Here is a 21,415-nt window from a genome sequence, read left to right on the forward strand (position 1 = left end):
CGTAGTTTATTTTTTTTTTTTTTTTTTTTTTATGAATCTCGAGCAAAATGAACAGACAGATAAAGAAAATTTGACTAAGGATAATCATCACCAACTAGGTGTCCAATAAATCGACAGCCTTATTAAAATAGCATATAAGACGTAAGAGAAAGCATCATATTGCCAGAGAAGGGATAAGCGTATCAAGAAAGCACCTTTTTTTGACATATTTGATTGCTAATTGACAACAAAAGGATATGATTGGTGAAATCCCCGGTAGGATGCCCATAATGTCATACAACAAAGAACATCTAGATAAAAAGTTGGATAACTTATCGATCGGAGATCATCCTGGACAAGCTGGTAGTGGTCTGGGGTCTTCTCGTGGCGGAACTGTGAAGGGTTTCAGCGGTAGTGATGTATCATACACCACTGACTATACGCAAAAACCAAAAACATCTTTGTTATCCTCATCACTAGCAGAAGAACGTCAAATACGGATGGACAACGGTGCTGGTGCTTTCGGCAGCACACAGGGAGGCAACTCTAATTCAAGCAAGGGTGCCACGAATGACTCCAAGCAGGCTTCTTTTTCATTAGAAGACAATGGTATGGACGTAGAAGAAAGTCTAAAAGACGAGCATCCCGAGCCTGAACTATTGGCGAGCTCAGTTGGCAAAGAGATGGATGGTAGACTTATTCCTTCATCGTCCACAATATCATTGCTTTCGTTAAATACCCAGATGAATGACAGTGATTCGATTTCTTTACCTGTGAATAATTCAGGAAACCAAGCACTGGCAGTTAGGGCCATTATCAATAATTCAAACATAGGAAACAAAGCAGCATTTGTTGATCGTAAAAACTCATACACTAATATCATAGGAAGACATTCAGTTAAGCATTTAAATCAAAAGCGGTTGCAGCCGTATCACAAGTTCACATCTCCTCCTCCTGAGAATACTCCTTCTGAAATGGTGTATCATTCGACGTCTCAAAGCATTCCGATAAATACCAAACTTAGTAACATCCCAGACTCGCCCAGTTTGGATCCTACATCAATAGGCGGTTCTCCTTCTAGGTTTTGGCTATCTTCACAGACACCCCCTCGATCTTTAGCTAATTCATGGAGTCGAAATTCTCGTACTCACCTATTTCAAATGCTGCAGCCACAAGTGTTATCACAACAAACACCACAACAAGTATCACAACAAGTTCAATTACCTTTAGCTCCACAGCCTACCTATGGCACCTCTAATGCTAACTATACAACAGCTGCAAAAAGAGATGGAAATTATTCTCCAATACTAAATCCTGTCATGACACCTTGCGAGGATCCCCCGATGACTCCATTGTATCTTAATGGAGCCAACCAACCTGAATCTTATTTTGGAGACTTTTCAACTTCTCAGATTGAGGAGGAAAAAGATGAACAAGAGTCTGATGAAGAAACATAGTAAAAACTACAGCGATATTATTATATTAGGTGAAGTCAAGAAGATATTAAGCAGCAAAAATAGTAAGAGAAAAGACATATTTCTTTCATAAAAACTAATCTTGCTTTTCAGGTTAACCAGCTAAAAGAAGACGGAAATGAAGCTTAAATGAAAATGAAAAGATTCCTTTTTTCATTCTAATTTCGAATTAATCTATACATATCTATTTGAATACTGTAAAACCGTTCTGTAGTATGCAACACCTCGAAACATCATCGGGATGTCTCGAACAAAATCTGGAGGCGTACTTCTATATCTCAAGTCAAGTATCTATATCATAACGAAATGTCAACGTACGAAGGTAAGCTTTCTAGAAAGACGGTCATAATATGACTAGTTAAAGTATTATACTAACTTCATTCTATTATAGATGATCACAATTTGAGACAAAATGGCGCAAGGGATCAAAGGCCAAGACAACATCAAACTTTGGGATCCATAATCGACTCCTTCTTGACACAGGATGTTACTCAAAGCGCAGATAGGAACAGAGAAGCGTTCACAAGTGCATTGAGGCAAATGAGTACGCAAGAAGGGTCTACATTGGCTTTTGAGCTCATGCAATCGTTGGAGGAACAAGATCCAAATCTGTTTTCCTTGACAGAGAAGAGTAAGGGAGTAACTGGAGAGTATTTAGATTCCTTGGAAAGAGTTTCAGTGAAGGACCTACCAGATGGGGAAAATGCTGAATGCCCTATTTGCACAAACAGATTTTCAGACGACGAATACCCTTTAATAGTGAGATTGCCATGTCATGTACAAACCTCTAAAAAAACTGGTGGCCACATATTTGACTTGGAATGTGTGGGTCCTTGGCTAAAGGTTAATTCTACGTGTCCCATTTGTAGATTTGACGTGCAAGAGGCTGACAAGAAGAGAAGAGAGAGGTTAGAAGAGGAACTAAGAATTGCTAAAGAAGAGGATTCAGAGGAGGAAGAAGGCGACTGGGATGTATATGGATAATTTGTTCAATATTTATAGATCGAGCTATGTACAGCTTGGAATTATATGTGTATATGTATGTATAATAGAATTAGTCTTTAGCATCGAGATATTTCTTGAAAGTGTCAGACTTGAGTAATTCTTCAACTTTCGCAGTAATCGGATCATCAGTACCTTGATAGGATTCAGACAATTTAATTTCATTGCTTGACATGTCATCTAACTGTCTGCTAAAGTCTAGTGATTCTCTAGTAGTAATCGTAGCCAGATACTGAACACCTTCGATTGCATGCTTATTGACGAATGAGAGCCACAAGTCGACAACTTCAGGAGTTGCATCATAAGCATTTAACTGTTTGTGGAATGTCGTCCTCATGAAATTCTCTTTCGACTTAGCTTGAGCGAAAGGTGATTTGATAACAGTATATAATCTTTTCTCAGTCTTTTTAGGTATGACCAGGGAAGTGGGAATACCTATGTAAAATGCAGCCCTGCAAGCAAATTCAGCAGCTCTTGTGATATCTTCAACGTCGTACCCCCTGAAGTTGACTCTAGCAACTTCATGTCCATGGGTCTTTGCAAGTTTTAAAGGCTTATACTTCAAAAGTTCAACATTTATGGGTATTGGTCTCTTCAGAGAAGGATCTGCCTTATTCTCGCTTATAAACTTGGGATCGTATTTGAATTCTTCGCCCAAAAGATTGTCTCTGTATATTTCTTCTTTTACATCCTCAGTATGCTTCTTGTTTATGTATTCATCAGGAGACAAGAATTTTTCATTCAAAAGAGTCGAGCTATGAGTCAAGGACCGAGACCACAAATGTGATCTCTTTATCAGACGAGATAACATCATTAATGGGATTTGACAAACCTGCTTTTATTCGATAAATACTTCTCATTAAAGGTTTTTGGGAGTATTCGAAAATTTTGCACAAAGCTGTTCCATACCGGAAAATAAAAGTCAAACATCTCATCAGTTTTTGAAGACTGAATACTTAACAAAGTAACAGGTGAGATGGGGAAGTCTAGTAAGGACAAGAGAGATCTTTATTACCGAAGAGCAAAAGAAGAGGGATGGAGAGCGAGGTCTGCATTTAAACTTTTACAATTAAATGAACAATTTAACCTCTTTGATGGAATTGAAAGAGTCGTCGATTTGTGTGCTGCTCCTGGGTCCTGGTCTCAAGTTTTAAGTAAAGAGATAATAGAAAAGCGTCAAAATAAAAGCGCAAAAATCGTCGCAGTGGATTTACAGCCCATGACTCCCATAGATGGAGTTACGACTATCCAAGCAGATATCACTCATCCGAAAACTTTACAAAAGATTCTTGATATTTTTGGTGGAGAGTCTGCTGACTTCGTTTGCAGTGATGGCGCACCAGATGTCACCGGTTTACATGATCTAGACGAATACATACAAGCTCAGCTCATACTTTCTGCTTTGCAGTTGACGATCTGTGTTTTAAAGCCTGGTGGAACTTTTGTTGCGAAAATTTTCAGAGGACGGGATATTGACTTGTTGTACAGCCAGCTAGGATACTTATTTGAAAAAGTAATATGTGCAAAACCAAGAGCTTCTAGGGGAACTTCTTTAGAGGCTTTTATAGTGTGTATTGGATATACTCCTCGAGAGGGCTGGGTCCCTACTTTAAAACCCAATGAATCTACCGAAGAGTTCTTTGAAGGGGCTGATATAGGGAAATTTGGAAATCTAGAATATTTCAATCCCGTAGATACGGAAGAAAGAAAGATAGCTAAGTTCATCGCTTGTGGTGATATCAATAACGTTGATTCAGATGCAACATATCCTTTAGATCAGGATTTCCAAAGACTAGCTTTAGATCCTGTTCAAATGCCTACTGCACCACCATATAAAAAAGCATTAGAGATGAAACGTAAAGGACAATTAGCGAGACATTAATAAGATATAAATTTGTATATTAGATAGAGTACCAATATCAATGACAAAATAATGAGCAAATTATAGAAATCTATTATATGAATCAGTTCTCTGGTTCCACTTTAATTAAAGTGTCTGCATCTGGTTTTAAGGTTGGGAATAACAAGACCTCTCTGATAGTATTAGTGTCAGTTAAAAACATCGCAAGTCTATCGATACCACATCCCCAACCAGCAGTAGGAGGTAATCCATACTCTAAAGCATTACAGAATGTTTCATCAATCATTTGAGCTTCATCGTCTCCCTGGGCCTTTTGCCTGGCTTGCTCTTCAAATCTGTCTCTTTGATCAAATGGATCATTCAACTCGGTATAAGCATTGCAAATTTCTTTGGTAGCGACAAATACCTCAAATCTTTCACAAAGTCCCGGATGGTTTCTGTCCTTCTTAGCTAATGGAGACATCATCTGAGGATGACCGAAAATGAACGTTGGATTTATAGAGGTGTCTTCCAATTCACCAACTAATTTGTCTAACATTCTTGCATTCGTCAATGGAGGGGAGCATTCTAAATTATTATCCTTTAAAACTTTCTTCAAAAATTCACCAGTTTTTGCAGTGTGTAGTTCTGCTCCAGGAGGGAACTTAACATTGAAGACCTTTTCCAACTCTTCAATCATATTAATTCTTTTCCACGGCCTTGAGAAATCAAGGGTTAAAGCTTCACCTTCTGGACCATCTGGATGGTAAGAAACCTTGTAATCACCAGTAATTTCTTTAACCATTTCAGAAAACAACAATTCTGTCAAATCCATCAAGTCATAGACATCTGCATAAGCCATATAAAACTCACAAGTTGTGAATTCTGGATTATGCGTCATATCAATACCTTCATTTCTAAATTGACGACCAATTTCATATACTCTATCCATTCCTCCGACAACTAACTCTTTCAAAAATAATTCTGGAGCAATTCTCATGAACATATCTAAGTCAAGGTCATTGTGATGAGTAATAAATGGTTTTGCAGTTGCACCACCTGCAATAACATTCATCATTGGAGTCTCAACTTCGGTAAAGTCCCTGGAATCAAAGAATCTTCTAATGTATGAGATAATCTTTGATCTAACCTTGAAACGATCTCTTGTCGAATCATTCATTATCAAATCCAAATAACGCTTTCTATACCTAGCTTCTTGGTCTTTGAATCCGAAATGTTCAGTTGGCAACATATGCAAGCAAGGGGTCAATAACTGTACAGTGGTAGCAAAGACAGAAAGCTCACCTTCACCCCCTTTTGCTGGATTAGTTCTTCCTGGATAACCAGTAACGCCAATAATATCACCCCTTCTCAAGTATTCATGCATCTTCTCATACTCTTCAGCAGTCAGTGCGTCTTGTGCTTGGGCCATAATTTGTACTTGAACCCCATCTCCCTTCAAGACATAAAACTTCAATTTAGAGCCTGCTTCTCTCTTCACCATAATTCTTCCAGAAACGTTTACTTTATCATTCGGTAAAGTTTCACCTTTCTTCAAGTGTTGATACTTCTCAATAAATTCTGGCAATTTCGTGGTTACGTTAAACTTATGGGGGTACGGATTAAAAGCTTTCAGATCACCATTTGAAATAGTTCTCAATTCATCAATTTGACGAGATCTAATTTCAAAATATTGATTTGGAGTCAAGTCTGCCATCTGATCTTGCTTCTTGGACACTTTTGGTGCAGAAGCTGCTGCTTTAGCAGCCTTCTCAGCTTTCTTAGCATTAACTTGTCTCTGCTTCTGTCTCTTTTTCAACTCAGTTTTGGAAACTTGCTCGCCTGTGACATCGTCTAAGTAAGTCTTTTGTAACTGGTCAGCGACCTGATTAGTTTCTTCAGACATATTCGATATTTGTTTCTCAACGCCAATTCAACAATTTCAAATTGACGTTCATGAAGTTCAAAAATTTTTGTTTTATTTTTTTGTACTCTTCCTGAGTCACAGAATTACATAAGAATACATTCAAAATTACATAATAAAATATACATTTTTTTTAATTCAATTTATTTTTTTTTTTCAAATTCGTTGAGCCTATTTTAAAGGTGAAGTAAGGTTTAATAGATTCTATTTAACATATCGGCATATATCTTGAAATATGGCATCCAAACAATCGTAAGTATTTGAGTAACCTTTAGCCCAAATGATTCATGTTTTGAAAATTTGAGTTATAATAGGCATGTATAACATGGGGACTTCAATATTAAATAAGGCTCATTAAGGTTTATGTCTATTGATTATAATAAGAGGAGTACTAACATAAGATAGAAGAGTTTACCAACCACCGACTGCCACTTCTATTGAGATAGAATCGAGCGCCTTATTGTCTTTGATTAGACATACTTCAGATAATTACCCAGCATTATGCTCAGGATCGTTATTAGGATTTGAAGATGATAAAGGATCTATAGATATTTCTCACACATTCCCATTCACATACCCAGATCAATATGAAGGTGGATCTTTAAGATCAAGAAGTGGCGCTAAATACCAACAGGATATATTAGAGGCATTGAAAAAATTAGGCTATGGGCTTGAATTTCAAGGATGGTTTCAGTCTACAGTTACAGGAAACTTTGTCACTAGCCATTTGGTTGATGCTTTAGTCCAACAACAATTAAGCAATAAGAATGCATTCATTTTGATTCATAAAATGGCTTCTATTAGTAAAGAATTGGATTTAAAGGCCTTCAGATTAACAGAAAACTTTGTCAGCACTTACTTGGATGGGAAGTGGAAATCAAAGGACCTTGAGAATCACAAATTATCTTTTTTTAATATATTTGAGGATGTTCCCCTTATAATCCAAAATCACAGTTTAGTCAATGTATATTTGACTTCGAATACGTGCAATAGTCTTCCGGAAAGTGATTATGATATTTTTAATTTATCTGCTAATCAGAATGTGACCACTCAGTTATTGGAGTCATTGTATGGTCAAATTGATGCTTATAACTACGATCAAACTAATTTCAATTACTACCAGCGTTTGCATCAGAAAGAGCAGTCTAAGATCGCCCAATGGAAGCAGCAGAGGAAATTCCAAAACTTGGAGAGAGTCAAGAATGGTGAAAGTGAACTTGATACTACTGAGTGGCAATCAATTTTCAAGTTGCCGACAGAACCTTCAAGATATAACAATATGCTTCATAGCCATGCTATCGATATATTGGCCGATGATATCTTGAAAAGATGTGAAGAGGAGTTAACGAATAGTTTTGCTATAGAGCGAAAATTGTTGGCTGATAAATAGAATCCGCCTTTTTTATATTTACGTAGGTTTTGATAAATGATAAAAATACTGATTAGTTTCCATCCTGCATAACATTAAGGGATTGATATATAGGTATCGAGATGTATCATTAATTTCTTCTCAGTTGTGGCTCAGAGCAAGATAAATATATCAATACGAAATAAAGCTCTGATATGGGTAAGCCGAAGGTAAGTATAAATCAGAATTGTTCTGAAGCTATTTGTTTTCGAAGCACATATTTTCTTTGATATCAAAGTACTAATCATACGTAGTATATATTACTAGTTAGACATGGTGAGTCAGAAGGAAACTGTGACAAAACAGTGAATAGATATACCCCAAACCACAGAGTTGCCTTGACAGAAACAGGACACTCGCAGGCAAAGGCTGCTGGTTTAGTTTTACGTGAATTCTTACTGCAAGAACATCTTTATAAGGGTAAGTGTGAAAATGCCAGATCTATACTCTTTTACACTTCGCCATACACAAGAGCAAGGCAAACATGCAATGACATAATCAAGGGAATAAAGAACCTACCAGGTGTAAGCTATAGTGTTCGGGAGGAGCCCAAAATGAGGGAGCAAGATTTCGGAAATTTCCAAAGCACGCCGGAAGAAATGGAACAAATATGGGAAGAGAGAGCTCATTATGGTCATTTTTTTTATAGGATACCGCACGGAGAAAGTGCAGCTGATGTTTATGATAGAATTTCAAGTTTCAACGAAACGCTCTATAGACAATTTCGCTCTGAAGACTTCCCAAACATTTTGGTGCTAGTCACCCATGGAATTTGGGCCAGGGTGTTTTTAATGAAGTGGTTTAGATGGAGCTATGAAGAGTTCGAGTCTTTAAGAAACATACCTCATTGTCAATATTTAATTATGAAGAGAGAAGGAAATGGAAAGTTTCATCTAAAGACTCCTTTGAAGACATGGGATGATTTACTGGATGGCGATATAGATGAAGAGGTGGAAAGAGAGATCGGCGACGAAGTAACATTTAACACTAAGAACAAGCTTGCGAACATGGATGATCTTGATATAAGTGGCGTTTTGCGTGCTCAAAAGGATGCCATTAAATCTACGAGGGACAAGGATAAAAGGATTAAAGAGACCTTCTTCCATTTGGCAGGAAAGTCGAGGGAGCCTAATGAATTGGCTATCGACAAATTTGAAAATGATAATCAAAGTGCTCTCAGTAGTGACGTAAATAGCCGGGAAAGCTTTTTTGTTGATTAAAGCGCTTGGCAGATTAATATTTAATTAGATTCTTTTCTAAATTTGGTGTGAAAGGGTAACCTATATACATTCAATTGTCATATAGCTTTGAGAGCTATGATAATTATATGACTTTTAACCTATCAAGTACTTCTTGTTGTAACTGAGTTCCCGTGGTCCTAATCGTAGTCATGTGTCCTGATTGGTTACTTATCGCGACATATAGGACGACATACGTAACGACATTAGAAAATGCCGGGGTATTGGACCTCGGAAAATGGTCGTCCCTATGGACCTTCCCTATGTCGATTCTAGCAATCCGTAATTATATAAATCAAATATCTTCAATTGCTAAACTATTTTTTTTCTCTTGAAGATAAATATATCGGAATTAAATATAACATATCAAACATGGCTCGTCAATTTTTCGTGGGTGGAAATTTCAAGATGAACGGTACCAAGGAGTCCGTCACTAAGATTGTAGACAACTTGAATAAGGCTGATTTGCCAAAAAATGTTGAGGTTGTCATTGCTCCACCAGCACCATACATTGCCTTAGCAGTCGAAGAAAACAAGCAACCTACTGTTCAGATTTCTGCTCAGAATGTGTTCGACAAGGCATCTGGTGCATACACAGGTGAAATTTCTCCAGATCAGGTCAAAGACTTGGGTGCAACTTGGACTTTGACTGGACATTCAGAAAGAAGAACTATTATTAAAGAATCCGATCAATTTATTGCAGAGAAGACAAAGTTCGCTTTAGAACAAGGTTTATCAGTAATCTTGTGTATCGGCGAAACATTAGAAGAACGTAAATCTGGTGTTACACTTGATGTTTGTGCCAGACAATTGGATGCTGTATCCAAGATAGTGTCTGACTGGTCCCATATAGTTGTAGCTTATGAACCTGTCTGGGCAATTGGTACAGGTTTGGCTGCAACTCCTGATGATGCACAGGAAACCCACAAGGGTATCAGGGCTCACTTGGCCAAGACCATTGGCGAGAAGGCAGCCTCTGAAATTAGAATTTTATATGGTGGTTCAGTCAATGGTAAAAACGCTTCTGAATTCAAGGACAAACCAGATGTTGATGGCTTTTTAGTCGGTGGTGCTTCTTTGAAACCAGAGTTTGTCGACATTATCAAATCGAGATTGTAGAATGCCTTAACAGCAAGTCGCTTGTTTAACTTATCTTACCAATCGAATAAATATGAAAATGAAATTATAATTCTATGTAAGAGTTTTATGATCGAACGACCTTTCCACATTTTTGAATATTACCTCTTTCCCATAGTTTTGACCCCATTTCTTGGATTCACAAATTTTATTAAATATATCTACTAAGTCGTCATAATATTGGTCTTGTTTTCCATCAGCAAAATAGATATCAACCCCAAAATCAGTTTCAATTAAAATTTGTTCATCTTTTAACAATGACAAAAGAGTGGTCAAATCATTTAGCCTTTTTTCTCCGTTGATGTAATTAGAAAAAGAAAAAAATAGCTTTTGATTACTCTTCCTGTAAAAGTTAATCCATACTTTTGCATGCTCTGTAGATCCACTATATGAATGCAAAATGACTGCTGGAATAGTCTTATAATTTGTTACCTTATCAAATAAAGGTCCATGAGACTTTACGCAATGTAAAGATACTTGTCTCTTTAGCTTATTAGCTAAGTCAAGTTGTAATTCCAAAATCTTTGTCTGATGGACTATGCTTACCTTGCAAGAGCTTAGTTTGTTAAGTCCATTATTAGCGACTTCAATATTTCCGAAGAAGCCGTTCGAAGGTACTCTAAATAACTTATCCAAGCCTATCTCTCCGATACCTGAATTATCATATTTCATAGAAAGCTTTTCCATCAATTTCAAGTGTTCATTCATGCAAATTGGATGCGGTAGCACGTTCAACAACTCTTCCGTTGGAGCTGGACTTAAAACATCTATATAATGCTGCCTCTTAAAATCATCGCTAGAAGCAGAGTACGTCCCAGCTGTACTGAAGAGATGCGAATACCATGGATGAATGCCGAAATAGGGTAATACATTATCACCCATATGCTCTATTATCGTTTGGACGAAGTGAATATCTCTATGGTTCGTAGTCATCATGTGGTAAAATGCACTCCTATGGGCATAATTTGTATCCCAAGTAGCCAATGCGCGTTCAATTCTATCATTACTAGAGTCTGCACTGATGTGACAATGACTATCGGCCAAAAATTCCAATATTTCCATTTCGAATATTATTAACAGTGCTGCTAAAAGCAAACTTCACAAGACATAATTTTGATATCAGTCATGTGACATCGAATATTGTCTCGCATCATCTTTCACAATCCTCCTAATCGTGAAATAAACATAGATATACAAGACTAAAGAAGAGCATCAATTAGATAACATATTTTAACAGACAAATTGCCAATTCAACTTGGGAGGAAATTCCAGAAATACTTGTACATTTTCAAGTCGCTAGTAGTGATAAAGTTTAATAAGATTTAAACAACTGCAAGACAGTAATTCACCAGATATTACGCGATGGCTGAGTTAACTGCAATTACCTTAGGAAAGTCTGTCCCTTTTCCTGTGAAGATTTCATCTATACTTTGTAAAGTGGGACAAAATGTTAACAAACATGAAACAATTTTCAAATTTAAATACTGGGACTACCAAGATGACCCTAATTCCAAAGATGAAGTCCCTCCGAAAATAAGAGTGGAGCGTATAGGCACTTACGAGAGCCCAGTAGAAGGCGAGATTGAGAAAGTTAATGTCTCTATAAACCAAGAAATTCCTCATAGTGGTGTTGAGGTTTGCTACATCAAAGAACCATGTGCCCATGCTGTACAATATGGTGGACTATGCGCGTTATGTGGTAAAGCTATAGAGGATGAAAAAGATTATTCTGGCTATAATTATGAAGATCGTGCCACGATTAATATGTCTCATGATAATGATGGATTGAAAATCAGTTTAGAAGAGGCTACGAAAATTGAACAGAATACAACTGAAAGGCTAACAGGAGAAAAAAAGTTGATTTTGGTAGTTGATCTTGATCAAACTGTGATACATGCTACTGTTGATCCAACTGTCGGTGAATGGCAACTGGATCCTTCAAATCCTAACTATCCAGCTGTGAAAGATGTTAAATCATTTTGCTTGGAGGAGGAGCCAATAACACCACCGGGCTGGAATGGACCTAAATTAGCACCAACCAAATGTTGGTATTACGTGAAAGTAAGACCGGGGTTGGAAGAATTTTTACAACTGGTATCGCAAAAATATGAGCTTCACATATATACGATGGCAACAAGAAACTATGCACTTGCAATTGCCAAAATAATAGATCCCGATGCAAAATATTTTGGGGACCGTATACTAAGTAGAGATGAAAGTGGATCATTAACTCATAAGAATTTGAAGAGACTCTTCCCTGTTGACCAATCCATGGTAGCAATAATTGATGATAGGGGCGACGTTTGGCAGTGGGAAAGCAACTTAATCAAAGTAGTACCTTACGATTTCTTCGTTGGGATTGGCGATATCAACTCAAGTTTTTTACCCAGGAAAAATGGTCAACTAACTGGCCCAATCAAGAAAAGGAAATCAATTGCACAATTAGAACAAGAAGAAACTTCTGAAAAAAATGACGAGGAGGAGCAGTTACCTGATCCTGAAACGGAATCTTCTGAGCTGCCGGAACCATCATCTCCTGTTGACCGAATACTTGAACTAGGTGGAGGAGAAGGTAATACAAATTTGCTTATGGAACAATCTATCACGAGGAACCTCTCAATTGAACAACAGCAACATGATCGCCCCTTGGCAAAATTGCAGCATAATTTACAGAAGATGCATCATCATGAAGGCGGTACGCAGTCTGCTGATGAAAGCGCTGATGATGATGAAGACGAAAATTTGTTATATGATGATGATAATGAACTTTTCTCGCTCAACAAGGCTTTGGGAAGAATACACGAAGAATACTACAAGATGCTTGAACAAGACACATCTAATGGGTTTCACAATAAACCTGATCTTACAAAAATTATCCCTTCACTAAAAAGCGAATGCTTGAAAGATGTTACGATATTATTCTCGGGAATATTACCCTTAGGAATCAATATTGACTCTGCAGATATTGTCATTTGGTGTAAGCAGTTCGGGGTCAAGGTTGTAAATGAAGTGGAAGAAAGCGTCACCCATGTGATTTGTAGAGAACCCGTAAATGGAGCCGGGCCCACTTTCAAAGTTCGAGTTGCTAGGAAATCTTTGCCAGGTGTTAAAATAGTTAACCCAGACTGGCTCTTTGCCTGTTTAAGCTCATGGTCCAAAGTCGACGAGACGGAATATTTAATCGAGGGCAACGATCGAGACTGGTATGTGGATGAAAAAGACATTAAAAAATACCAAAATGCTTTACGTAACAGAAAAGAGACCCAATCTTCTACTTTTATGCAGAGACCAAGATTCAATTCTATTAGTTCGCTTGAAGATTATGATCTTGAGGAAGCTAACCAAGAAGTTGACGACTTCCTAGCCGACGTAAGTGATGGAGAAGAAGACGAAAACATTGCTGTAATTGCAGAAGAAGATGAGGACGACGAGAATGAAATCCACGATAGCCCAAATGTAAATGGTACCAATCTGTACGATTCATTTGTGAAAGACGCATACAAACTGGTCTCTAAAAAAAGAAAGGCTCTTGATGATGACAATGATGACAATGTTGACGAAGAAGAAGAAGAAGAAGAAGAAGAAGAAGAAGAAGAAGAAGAAGAAGAAGAAGAAAAACAAAATCATGATTTGGATATGCATGTGTCTAAAAAGCAAAAGCACCCATCCGATGATGAAGATGAAGTAGACTTAGACGAACTCGAAAAGGAACTTTTGGATGGTTTTGATGATATAAATGACAGCTAACACTTCGATGAATTCAAGATTCTACATTTAGAGTACCAGGGACTCTTCAATTTAATTGTAATTATACATTTGGATCAAAGAACCAGGTAAGAATAATCATTACCAGTTGTACTATAGCCTGAATTGAAGCCTTGCATCTGTATATAGTCATACGACAATCATTTTACTTTACAGACATATAACTCAATACAACTTAAGTCAAGCAATTTTTATGAAGCCCTGGATGTAGCCTTGGCTGACTATGCTATGTGTTATTAATTGAGGCACAGAGATGTCTTGGATATATTAATTCATGACAGCTGCGTTCCAGAACAGGGTTACGCTCATGCATAAGTTCCGGGGGCGCGAACTCTAAATCATGATATTGATCTCTTTACTGGTAAGGTTCGAGCCAACCATGACCCTCATACTCCCATCTCAAGTCTTATTAATGTCACTTGGACTTTTCAGCAAGTATTTCTTAGCTTAGTCTCTATAGTTTCTTGTTTCACACAAAAGTGTAGACTAAAGTAAAGTATTGCAGCTAATACTTAAAACTACTTTTTTCATGTCATTGTGGCTTAGTGGTGATTCAAGATGACATAGACGTGACATGGAATTGAATCACACTTCAGTTAGTTTCTAGTAGTGCCCCAGTCGCTAGGTGAGTCTTTCATATCATCTTTTCTATTGAAGTCGGATCTATTTTTAACTCCGGACCGATAAGTTATACATGTGAATGGAAATGACCAGCCATTTTTTTGCACACCTTTGTTAATTAGACTTTAAAAGTAGTAAGATACCCAGCCATTTTTACAAATCATCAATTGTATTCCCACCCCTTCTGCCGGCACATCCAAAGGTTGATCTGGATCGACTAAAAATTAACAGGTATTAAATAGAGAGATCATTGGTAGTTTTTCAATAGTGATTAGATCAAACCGTGTTTTCCTGCAGAATCTATTTTAAGAACTACATATATAAAAACAGAAAATCACTAGCTGGTAGCCGAAAGGAAGCTAAAACATCGAAACACTAAAGCAAAAAGGAAATTCGGATTACCAGGAAATATAATGCTAAGATTTTTTCGTCTTATCTTACTCATTTTATCTTTGGCTGTGATAGTGTTGTCAGCATTTGCATTCACAGGTTCCTACAAAAATGAAGCGTATCTTACGAAGACATATTTGATCGATTTCCAGTTGAACAACTTGGACTTGTCAAAGTTGATCACTGTGAGTGATTTGAATAAAATAATTTCTGGTAATGTGAAGAGGTCTATCGATCTTCAGCAACCGTCAGTATCTGTTGACTTAAAGGAAAGGACGTCTGCCGATGACGTTTCGTCTTCAGTATCGAGTATTGTGAGTCAGGCCAGCAGTGTAATTGACGAAATTCTTGATTTGAAATATTCGGATTTGGGTTTGGCAGATGTATATTCTGCAAGTTTTTGGGGTTACTGCAAGGGCAATGTGACATCCGAGAAAAAGCAGAGTAGTAATGAAGTACTCAAAGAATTTGATAACAATAAGCTTAACTTCACGTGGTGTTCGAAGCCAAAGGCGGGCTATTTCTTTGATCCTTTGACTATCTTCAAGGAAGAAGTCGGAGACGCTATCAATGGCACGGTGACCGGTGGCATATCTGACCCCGATCTTTCGGACACAGTGAAATCGGCACTCGCAGAAGTTTTGGATAAGCTTAACTACGACTCTTTTAATTTACCGGGTAATTTAAATGACAAACTTAAAGTTTTAAATGGTGTTACGAAAGCCGGGTTTGCATTGATTTTGGTTACTATAATCCTCGGGTTTATTTGTCTTGTCATGCAAACATTTGCATGCTGTCTTTCACCTGATTCGTGCTGCCTATCTTTTTTGAATTTCTCGCTACAGTTTATCACTTTTCTTGCAGCATTGGTTGGTGCAGCACTTATTACAGGAGCTTACGTATATACAAGAAAGGAAATTAACGACAATGTATCAAGCTACGGGGTCAAGTCATATCTTTCCATTAATTTTTACGCATTTATATGGTCTGCGGTTGTCGCAGCTTTCCTCGTTATTGTTATAAGTGCCTTAGGACACTGTTGTGGTCTTTTCGGAGTTGAAAAGAGAAGCTTCAAGCCATATAGACAAGTGAGTGGGGGTGAACCAAATATGGGGTATGACCACTACCTGTATGAGAAGCTGGTATAGAGTCAAAATTGTTACTCTTCATGCTGTTGTTTACTTCTCTTACAATCAAATTACATTCAAGGACTTATCTATTATATCTTCTTAAACTTTAACTTCTCTCTCGTTTATAGTTACATATGTTCTCGTGGTTTTAATTTTATTGACATAGGCAAAATTCGTTACGGTAGTGCATATATGACAGTTTTTAAGGTTTCTTCAGAAGAGGTTAAACATCAACAGGTATTTCCATACAACCTGGTTGGTGTACCTAAATAATAAATAATGATATGTTCCATTTCTGGTGAGATACCAAAGGAGCCTGTTGTTTCACCTAAAAGTGGTGCAATATTTGAAAAGAAGCACGCGGTGAACTATATTTCAACGAGTGGAAAGGACCCGATAAACGATGAGCCGCTTGAGGTTTCAGATCTCATTCCAATAAATTCTTCAAGTCTATCGATCACACCCCCAAATCCACCCAGCTCTCACTCCATTCCATCCCTTCTATCAACATTTCAAAATGAGTGGGATGCATTGGCATTAGAAGTGTTCACTTTGCGGAAACAATTGCATGCTGTGAAGGAAGAGTTGAGTGCTTCGTTATATCATTACGATGCGGCAGTCAGGGTAGCAGCAAAAGCAATAAAAGAGCGGGACGTGGCACAACAGGCGTTACTGGAGCTTGCTGCTTCAATTGGCTCAGGGGAACTCAAAAATGAAAACACAATACCATCTACTAATGGAGTCACAATTCCTGCGGAGGAAATTAATATCGCAAGAGAAGAATTGTTTAAAATGCACAAGGAACAAAAAGCAGTATTATCAATAGATCCGGAAGCACAAGTTTTGATTACCTTTAGTAGAAATCTCATACAACCATTCAAAAAGCTTACCACTGCATTTTTGAATCCTGAGATTAAAACATTATTAATCGGTTCTCCAACAGGGTCAACTGCGATATACACATTCGATGATTCAAAGGTCCAAAAGTTTTCTCACAAGGGTCTTGTAACTGCACTAAATTTTATTGAATATGATGGTGAGCTTTTGCCATTTATCGCCCACAAAGATGTCCTAATAGTGGGCGATGGAAAGTTTACTTATGAGACAGAGCAGAAAGATATTTTATTAGTTTTGACACATCCAAGATTAACAGAGCTATTTATAATTTTGTCCCACGATAGATGGTCTCTTAATCATATCAAAAAGGGAGCTGTGTATGTTTCTTCTGCTATTTCGGAAGGCATTTCCGCCGGTGACATCCATGTTGATGGCGCTTTATTGGGAATAGGAAACAAAACAGGTGTAATAACCATCTTTAATCTAGCTACCGCCGAGGCCGTTTTCAAATTGAACACGAAATATTTCAATATTCAAAAACTAAAATTTGCATTGAATGGATACTGGCTCTTTGTATCTTCCTCTAATGATAACGATGAGAGCTGTTTGGAGGTGATCGACTTGAGAAAAAACATAGTGGTACACACAATTGAGTTCAAGGCTGAACTAATAGATTTTACTATTGATCCATCTACAAGTATATTAGTTACATGTACTGCAAAGACGTTCCATTTACATAGATATGTCAAAAAGGGCAAAAGATGGTTAGACAACCATTCTACCTCGCCTCTAGAGGGATCAAAGAGCCTGATCAGAACGCTTGGTGTTTTGACTAGTGCCACTGATAGCGACTTTATTAACGATCAAGTTGTCAAATTTGTAGCTGTAACGGAGAATTCTACTGTTCTTGAGTATCAGTTGTCTTATTCGTGATATATAATTGTAATATATGTACTCGTTCCATTAAAAATAACAAAAGCTCATTAGTTTCTTAAGTTCGGTTTGAATGCTTATTCGGACACTTCAAATAAAAAAGCACTGTTTTTCCTTTATTACTCCAATTGAATAAAATGTATGGAAAAGATGACGTGGAGAGAATTCAGCGACTCGCTGATGATTGGCTTTCAATTGATATGAATGCTAAATCAAAGGAGGAAATTCAAAAGTTACTACAGCAGCATGACTATGAGACCTTAGATAAGAAAATGTCCAAAAGAATAGCTTTTGGAACAGCAGGATTGAGAGGGTCTATGTGTTCTGGATTTGCAAATATGAATGATGTAACTATTCTACAAGCGTCGCAGGGATTGGTTAGTTATTTGGAGAATTCTAATCGGGGGTCCCAATTGTCTATTGTGATTGGGTATGATCATAGATATCATTCACAAAGATTTGCAGAAATAACAGCAAGCGTGGCAATTACGAAAGGCTTCAAGGTATTCTACTTGGGATCTATTGATGTGCTCTCCGATGAGTCGTTGCAACATGGCACTTCTGAGTCAAACTTTGATCTGTGTGTTCATACACCATTGGTCCCTTTTGCAATAGATTACTTCAAGGCTTCGGCTGGAGTAATGGTAACGGCCTCACACAACCCAGCACAGGATAACGGTTTCAAGGTCTATTATTCTAACGGTTGCCAAATAATTCCACCATATGATACTGATATAGCAATAGCCATTGACGAAAATTTACTGCCATGGTATGATCTTAATGTTTGGGATGTTGAAGATAACTTTGCAAAAGGTATAAAACGAAACTTACTCCAGGCTGTAAAAGAAGAAACTACGGAGGCGTATTTACAACATGTCAACAAGAATTTAATCATTAGCGATAGTATCAATTTCAAATTTATTTACACACCAATGCAAGGGATCGGATTAGATATATTTGAGAAAGCTTTTAAACTCTTCAAAGGAGGTAGTTATAAAGCCGTCAAAGAGCAAGCAAGTCCAGACCCTGCATTCTCCACCGTCGCTTTTCCAAATCCAGAAGAGAAGGGCGCATTAAATTTATCAATCAAGACAGCGGACTCTTTTGGTTACAATCTAGTCCTAGCAAACGATCCGGACGCAGATAGATTTAGTATCGCCGTGAAAACTGATCATAAATGGAGACAATTGACTGGAAATGAAATTGGCTTTTTGTTTGCTATGTATGTAATTGAGTGCTTTCCGAAAAGTGAATTACTGAAAGTCTATCTCTTAAACTCTACGGTTTCTTCTCAGGTTTTGGCATCAATCGCAGAAGTCGAGGGCTGCAATTACCAAGATACGCTCACTGGGTTCAAATGGATTGGTAACAAGGCCATAGATCTTAAAAAGGAAGGGTATCTTGTTCCTTTTGCTTACGAGGAAGCAATAGGTTTTATGTTCGACGGAGTGAATGACAAAGATGGTATCGCTGCTGCCGTTATTTTTCTTCAACTTTATCAAAAGTGGTGCATTAACGACAATATCGATTTGATCAAAAGGTTGCATATTGGATACGAGAAGTATGGATGGTTTAAAGAATGTAACGGATATTACAAACTCAAAGACAAGAGTAGAACAGACGTTATTTTTAACTTTATTCGACTGTCATACGACAAACAGCTGCCGGAGACTATTGGCAACTTTAAAGTATCTGAATGGAGAGATCTCACTATTGGGTATGATACCACAACAAGCGACCACATACCAGTTTTACCTATAGATCCCCATTCTCAAATGATTACTGCAAAATTATTGGATAGTAATATGGATCAAGTGCGATTTACATGCAGAGGATCAGGTACGGAGCCTAAATTAAAAGTATATGTAGAAGGAAAAGCAGAATCAGAGGAAGCTGCTCTAAAAATTGCTCGGGAGTGCTGGACTACCCTTAGAGATCTCTGGTTCAAGCCTAAAGAGAATGGCTTGACTGAAGTAGTTTAGATGAATTATTCTGATATTGAAGCACGTGTGCAACTAAATTCCACGCGACATGTGTTAGACTACAGGGAAGAAAAAAAAAAATACTGAAGTTGATCGTGTTGATTGTAGATTGTAAGAGCGTGTATACTATAACAAGCGTTGGGCTTGATTAACTATTAAAGATCATATATGATGATTCTAAAGGGTCTAGGGAAAAAAGAAGAGCTCCCAAGGTAAGTATCAAGGTCTATATTGTTCTGTTTTCAAGATTCTTTGAGTACTAATATTTCAGCTATAACAGATTCCATTTCAGAAAGAAACGCAATGCAATGCTATATCGAAAGCTCTTAATATCAGCATTCTTAATTATAGTAGTGTGGTTATTATTGGGGCGACATAGGGGTAATAGCTCAGTATCTGACCACGATATTGACTTTGATATTCTAGAGAACGGCGGCACGGATCCGGGCCTTGAGGTTTACAAGGTGACAAAGGAAGGTGTAGAAAAGCATGATCCGAATTTTGGAGTTGGGAAGGGTACAAATTCAGTTGAAAGTGAGCAGGATGCATTCAATAAAGTCGTCGATTATTACGATCTCAACGATTACAAAGGATCTGCAAATGGATTAGCCGAAAGAGACGTGGTATTATTTTTAATGCCATTAAGAAACGCCGAGCATGTATTACCTATGGCGTTTTATAATCTAATGAATTTAACATATGATCATTCTTTGATTGATATTGCATTTTTGGTGTCCGATTGTTCTCCGGATGATACCACTTTGGAGACAGTGTTCCAGTACTCGGTTGCTTTACAAAATGGTACGTTGGTGGACAAGTTGCAAGCGGAGGAAGCAGAAGAGAGAGCAAAACTAGTAAAGGGTTCATCCGATTTATACAAATTATACATGGATCCAGGCTATATGGCAAACGTCAAGCGATCTTATACAAATCCTGCTGCTTCTCATAAGGGTTATAAGGACCCATTCAGGTCTGTATCGATCTACAAAAAGGATTTTGGCCAAGTTATCGGTCAGGGATTTAGTGATAGACATGCAGTGAAGGTCCAAGGGATTCGTCGTAAACTTATGGGGAGAGCAAGAAACTGGCTTACGTCTAACGCTTTAAAGCCCTATCATTCGTGGGTTTATTGGAGAGATGTTGATATTGAGACGTGCCCTGGTTCGATCATCCAAGACTTGATGAAGCATAATTATGATGTTATGGTGCCTAATGTTTGGAGGCCGTTACCGAGTTTTCTTGGTAGTGAACAGGCTTATGATTTGAATACTTGGGTTGAATCTGATACCGCAATTGCTTTGGCCAAATCTCTAGATGAAGATGATGTCATTGTTGAGGGTTATGCTGAGTATCCGACTTGGAGATACCATTTGGCTTATGACAGAAATCCTAAAGGCAATCCGAACGAAGTTGTAGATATAGATGGTGTTGGTGGTGTCTCCATTCTCGCACGCGCTCAAATATTTCGCCATGGAGTGCATTTCCCAGCTTTCACTTTTCTAAATCACGCCGAAACAGAGGCATTTGGTAAGATGGCCAAGTTGATGGGATACAGAGTAGGTGGACTACCTCACTACACAATCTGGCATATTTATGAGCCTAGCGAAGATGATTTGATCGAAATTGCAAAGATGGAGAGGAAAAAGAGAAGAAGAAAAGGCGACAAAAACAAGTAAGCATTGGAAATCTATATTTGTTGCATTGGAATTGAGCTATTTCATAGTATAGTATTTATTATTTCTAATAGAAATAAA

The 21,415-nt window shown here is 37.7% G+C and overlaps 15 protein-coding genes across 15 annotated transcripts in view; 11 read left to right on the top strand and 4 right to left on the bottom strand.

Annotated features, from left to right (window-relative positions):
- PRCAT00004617001 (uncharacterized protein) overlaps positions 1-88 on the bottom strand; it is a gene marked incomplete at both ends in the record, with an annotated part of 342 nt that extends 254 nt beyond the window's left edge. The window contains one exon of the mRNA XM_062954625.1: positions 1-88. This exon is cut by the window's left edge and continues 254 nt beyond it. Coding sequence (XP_062811309.1) covers positions 1-88 — 88 coding nt within the window.
- Positions 89-236: 148 nt separating this feature from the next.
- On the top strand, positions 237-1,436 carry PRCAT00004618001 (uncharacterized protein; the record flags this gene model as incomplete). The annotated part of the gene is made up of 1 exon (XM_062954626.1): positions 237-1,436. The coding sequence occupies one exon, from the start codon at positions 237-239 to the stop codon at positions 1,434-1,436; it is 1,200 nt and encodes a 399-aa protein (XP_062811310.1).
- Positions 1,437-1,760: 324 nt separating this feature from the next.
- PRCAT00004619001 (uncharacterized protein) lies at positions 1,761-2,438 on the top strand (the record flags this gene model as incomplete). The annotated part of the gene is made up of 2 exons (XM_062954627.1): positions 1,761-1,776; positions 1,846-2,438. The coding sequence occupies 2 exons, from the start codon at positions 1,761-1,763 to the stop codon at positions 2,436-2,438; spliced, it is 609 nt and encodes a 202-aa protein (XP_062811311.1).
- Positions 2,439-2,508: 70 nt separating this feature from the next.
- Positions 2,509-3,270, bottom strand: PRCAT00004620001 (mitochondrial 37S ribosomal protein uS10m; the record flags this gene model as incomplete). The annotated part of the gene is made up of 1 exon (XM_062954628.1): positions 2,509-3,270. The coding sequence occupies one exon, from the start codon at positions 3,268-3,270 to the stop codon at positions 2,509-2,511; it is 762 nt and encodes a 253-aa protein (XP_062811312.1).
- Positions 3,271-3,432: 162 nt separating this feature from the next.
- Positions 3,433-4,338, top strand: PRCAT00004621001 (tRNA methyltransferase; the record flags this gene model as incomplete). Its single annotated transcript, XM_062954629.1, has 1 exon — positions 3,433-4,338. The coding sequence occupies one exon, from the start codon at positions 3,433-3,435 to the stop codon at positions 4,336-4,338; it is 906 nt and encodes a 301-aa protein (XP_062811313.1).
- Positions 4,339-4,420: 82 nt separating this feature from the next.
- On the bottom strand, positions 4,421-6,202 carry KRS1 (lysine--tRNA ligase; the record flags this gene model as incomplete). The annotated part of the gene is made up of 1 exon (XM_062954630.1): positions 4,421-6,202. One exon carries the CDS (start codon positions 6,200-6,202, stop codon positions 4,421-4,423), a length of 1,782 nt encoding a protein of 593 aa, XP_062811314.1.
- A 253-nt stretch (positions 6,203-6,455) lies between these two features.
- PRCAT00004623001 (uncharacterized protein) lies at positions 6,456-7,610 on the top strand (the record flags this gene model as incomplete). Its single annotated transcript, XM_062954631.1, has 2 exons — positions 6,456-6,472; positions 6,626-7,610. 2 exons carry the CDS (start codon positions 6,456-6,458, stop codon positions 7,608-7,610), a joined length of 1,002 nt encoding a protein of 333 aa, XP_062811315.1.
- A 173-nt stretch (positions 7,611-7,783) lies between these two features.
- Positions 7,784-8,848, top strand: PRCAT00004625001 (acid phosphatase; the record flags this gene model as incomplete). Its single annotated transcript, XM_062954633.1, has 2 exons — positions 7,784-7,798; positions 7,883-8,848. 2 exons carry the CDS (start codon positions 7,784-7,786, stop codon positions 8,846-8,848), a joined length of 981 nt encoding a protein of 326 aa, XP_062811316.1.
- Positions 8,849-9,238: 390 nt separating this feature from the next.
- On the top strand, positions 9,239-9,985 carry TPI1 (triose-phosphate isomerase; the record flags this gene model as incomplete). The annotated part of the gene is made up of 1 exon (XM_062954634.1): positions 9,239-9,985. The coding sequence occupies one exon, from the start codon at positions 9,239-9,241 to the stop codon at positions 9,983-9,985; it is 747 nt and encodes a 248-aa protein (XP_062811317.1).
- Positions 9,986-10,057: 72 nt separating this feature from the next.
- Positions 10,058-11,065, bottom strand: PRCAT00004627001 (putative endodeoxyribonuclease; the record flags this gene model as incomplete). Its single annotated transcript, XM_062954635.1, has 1 exon — positions 10,058-11,065. The coding sequence occupies one exon, from the start codon at positions 11,063-11,065 to the stop codon at positions 10,058-10,060; it is 1,008 nt and encodes a 335-aa protein (XP_062811318.1).
- A 300-nt stretch (positions 11,066-11,365) lies between these two features.
- On the top strand, positions 11,366-13,750 carry PRCAT00004628001 (protein serine/threonine phosphatase; the record flags this gene model as incomplete). The annotated part of the gene is made up of 1 exon (XM_062954636.1): positions 11,366-13,750. One exon carries the CDS (start codon positions 11,366-11,368, stop codon positions 13,748-13,750), a length of 2,385 nt encoding a protein of 794 aa, XP_062811319.1.
- Positions 13,751-14,802: 1,052 nt separating this feature from the next.
- On the top strand, positions 14,803-15,927 carry PRCAT00004629001 (uncharacterized protein; the record flags this gene model as incomplete). The annotated part of the gene is made up of 1 exon (XM_062954637.1): positions 14,803-15,927. The coding sequence occupies one exon, from the start codon at positions 14,803-14,805 to the stop codon at positions 15,925-15,927; it is 1,125 nt and encodes a 374-aa protein (XP_062811320.1).
- A 261-nt stretch (positions 15,928-16,188) lies between these two features.
- On the top strand, positions 16,189-17,679 carry PRCAT00004630001 (E3 ubiquitin-protein ligase; the record flags this gene model as incomplete). The annotated part of the gene is made up of 1 exon (XM_062954638.1): positions 16,189-17,679. The coding sequence occupies one exon, from the start codon at positions 16,189-16,191 to the stop codon at positions 17,677-17,679; it is 1,491 nt and encodes a 496-aa protein (XP_062811321.1).
- A 137-nt stretch (positions 17,680-17,816) lies between these two features.
- Positions 17,817-19,661, top strand: PRCAT00004631001 (phosphoribomutase; the record flags this gene model as incomplete). Its single annotated transcript, XM_062954639.1, has 1 exon — positions 17,817-19,661. One exon carries the CDS (start codon positions 17,817-17,819, stop codon positions 19,659-19,661), a length of 1,845 nt encoding a protein of 614 aa, XP_062811322.1.
- A 308-nt stretch (positions 19,662-19,969) lies between these two features.
- On the top strand, positions 19,970-21,337 carry VAN1 (Van1p; the record flags this gene model as incomplete). The annotated part of the gene is made up of 1 exon (XM_062954640.1): positions 19,970-21,337. One exon carries the CDS (start codon positions 19,970-19,972, stop codon positions 21,335-21,337), a length of 1,368 nt encoding a protein of 455 aa, XP_062811323.1.
- Between the last annotated feature and the right edge of the window lie 78 nt (positions 21,338-21,415).

Source organism: Priceomyces carsonii (assembly GCF_900007245.1).
Source record: "Priceomyces carsonii strain CBS4050 genome assembly, scaffold: Debaryomyces_carsonii_scaffold_5, whole genome shotgun sequence".
NCBI lineage: Eukaryota > Fungi > Ascomycota > Pichiomycetes > Serinales > Debaryomycetaceae > Priceomyces > Priceomyces carsonii.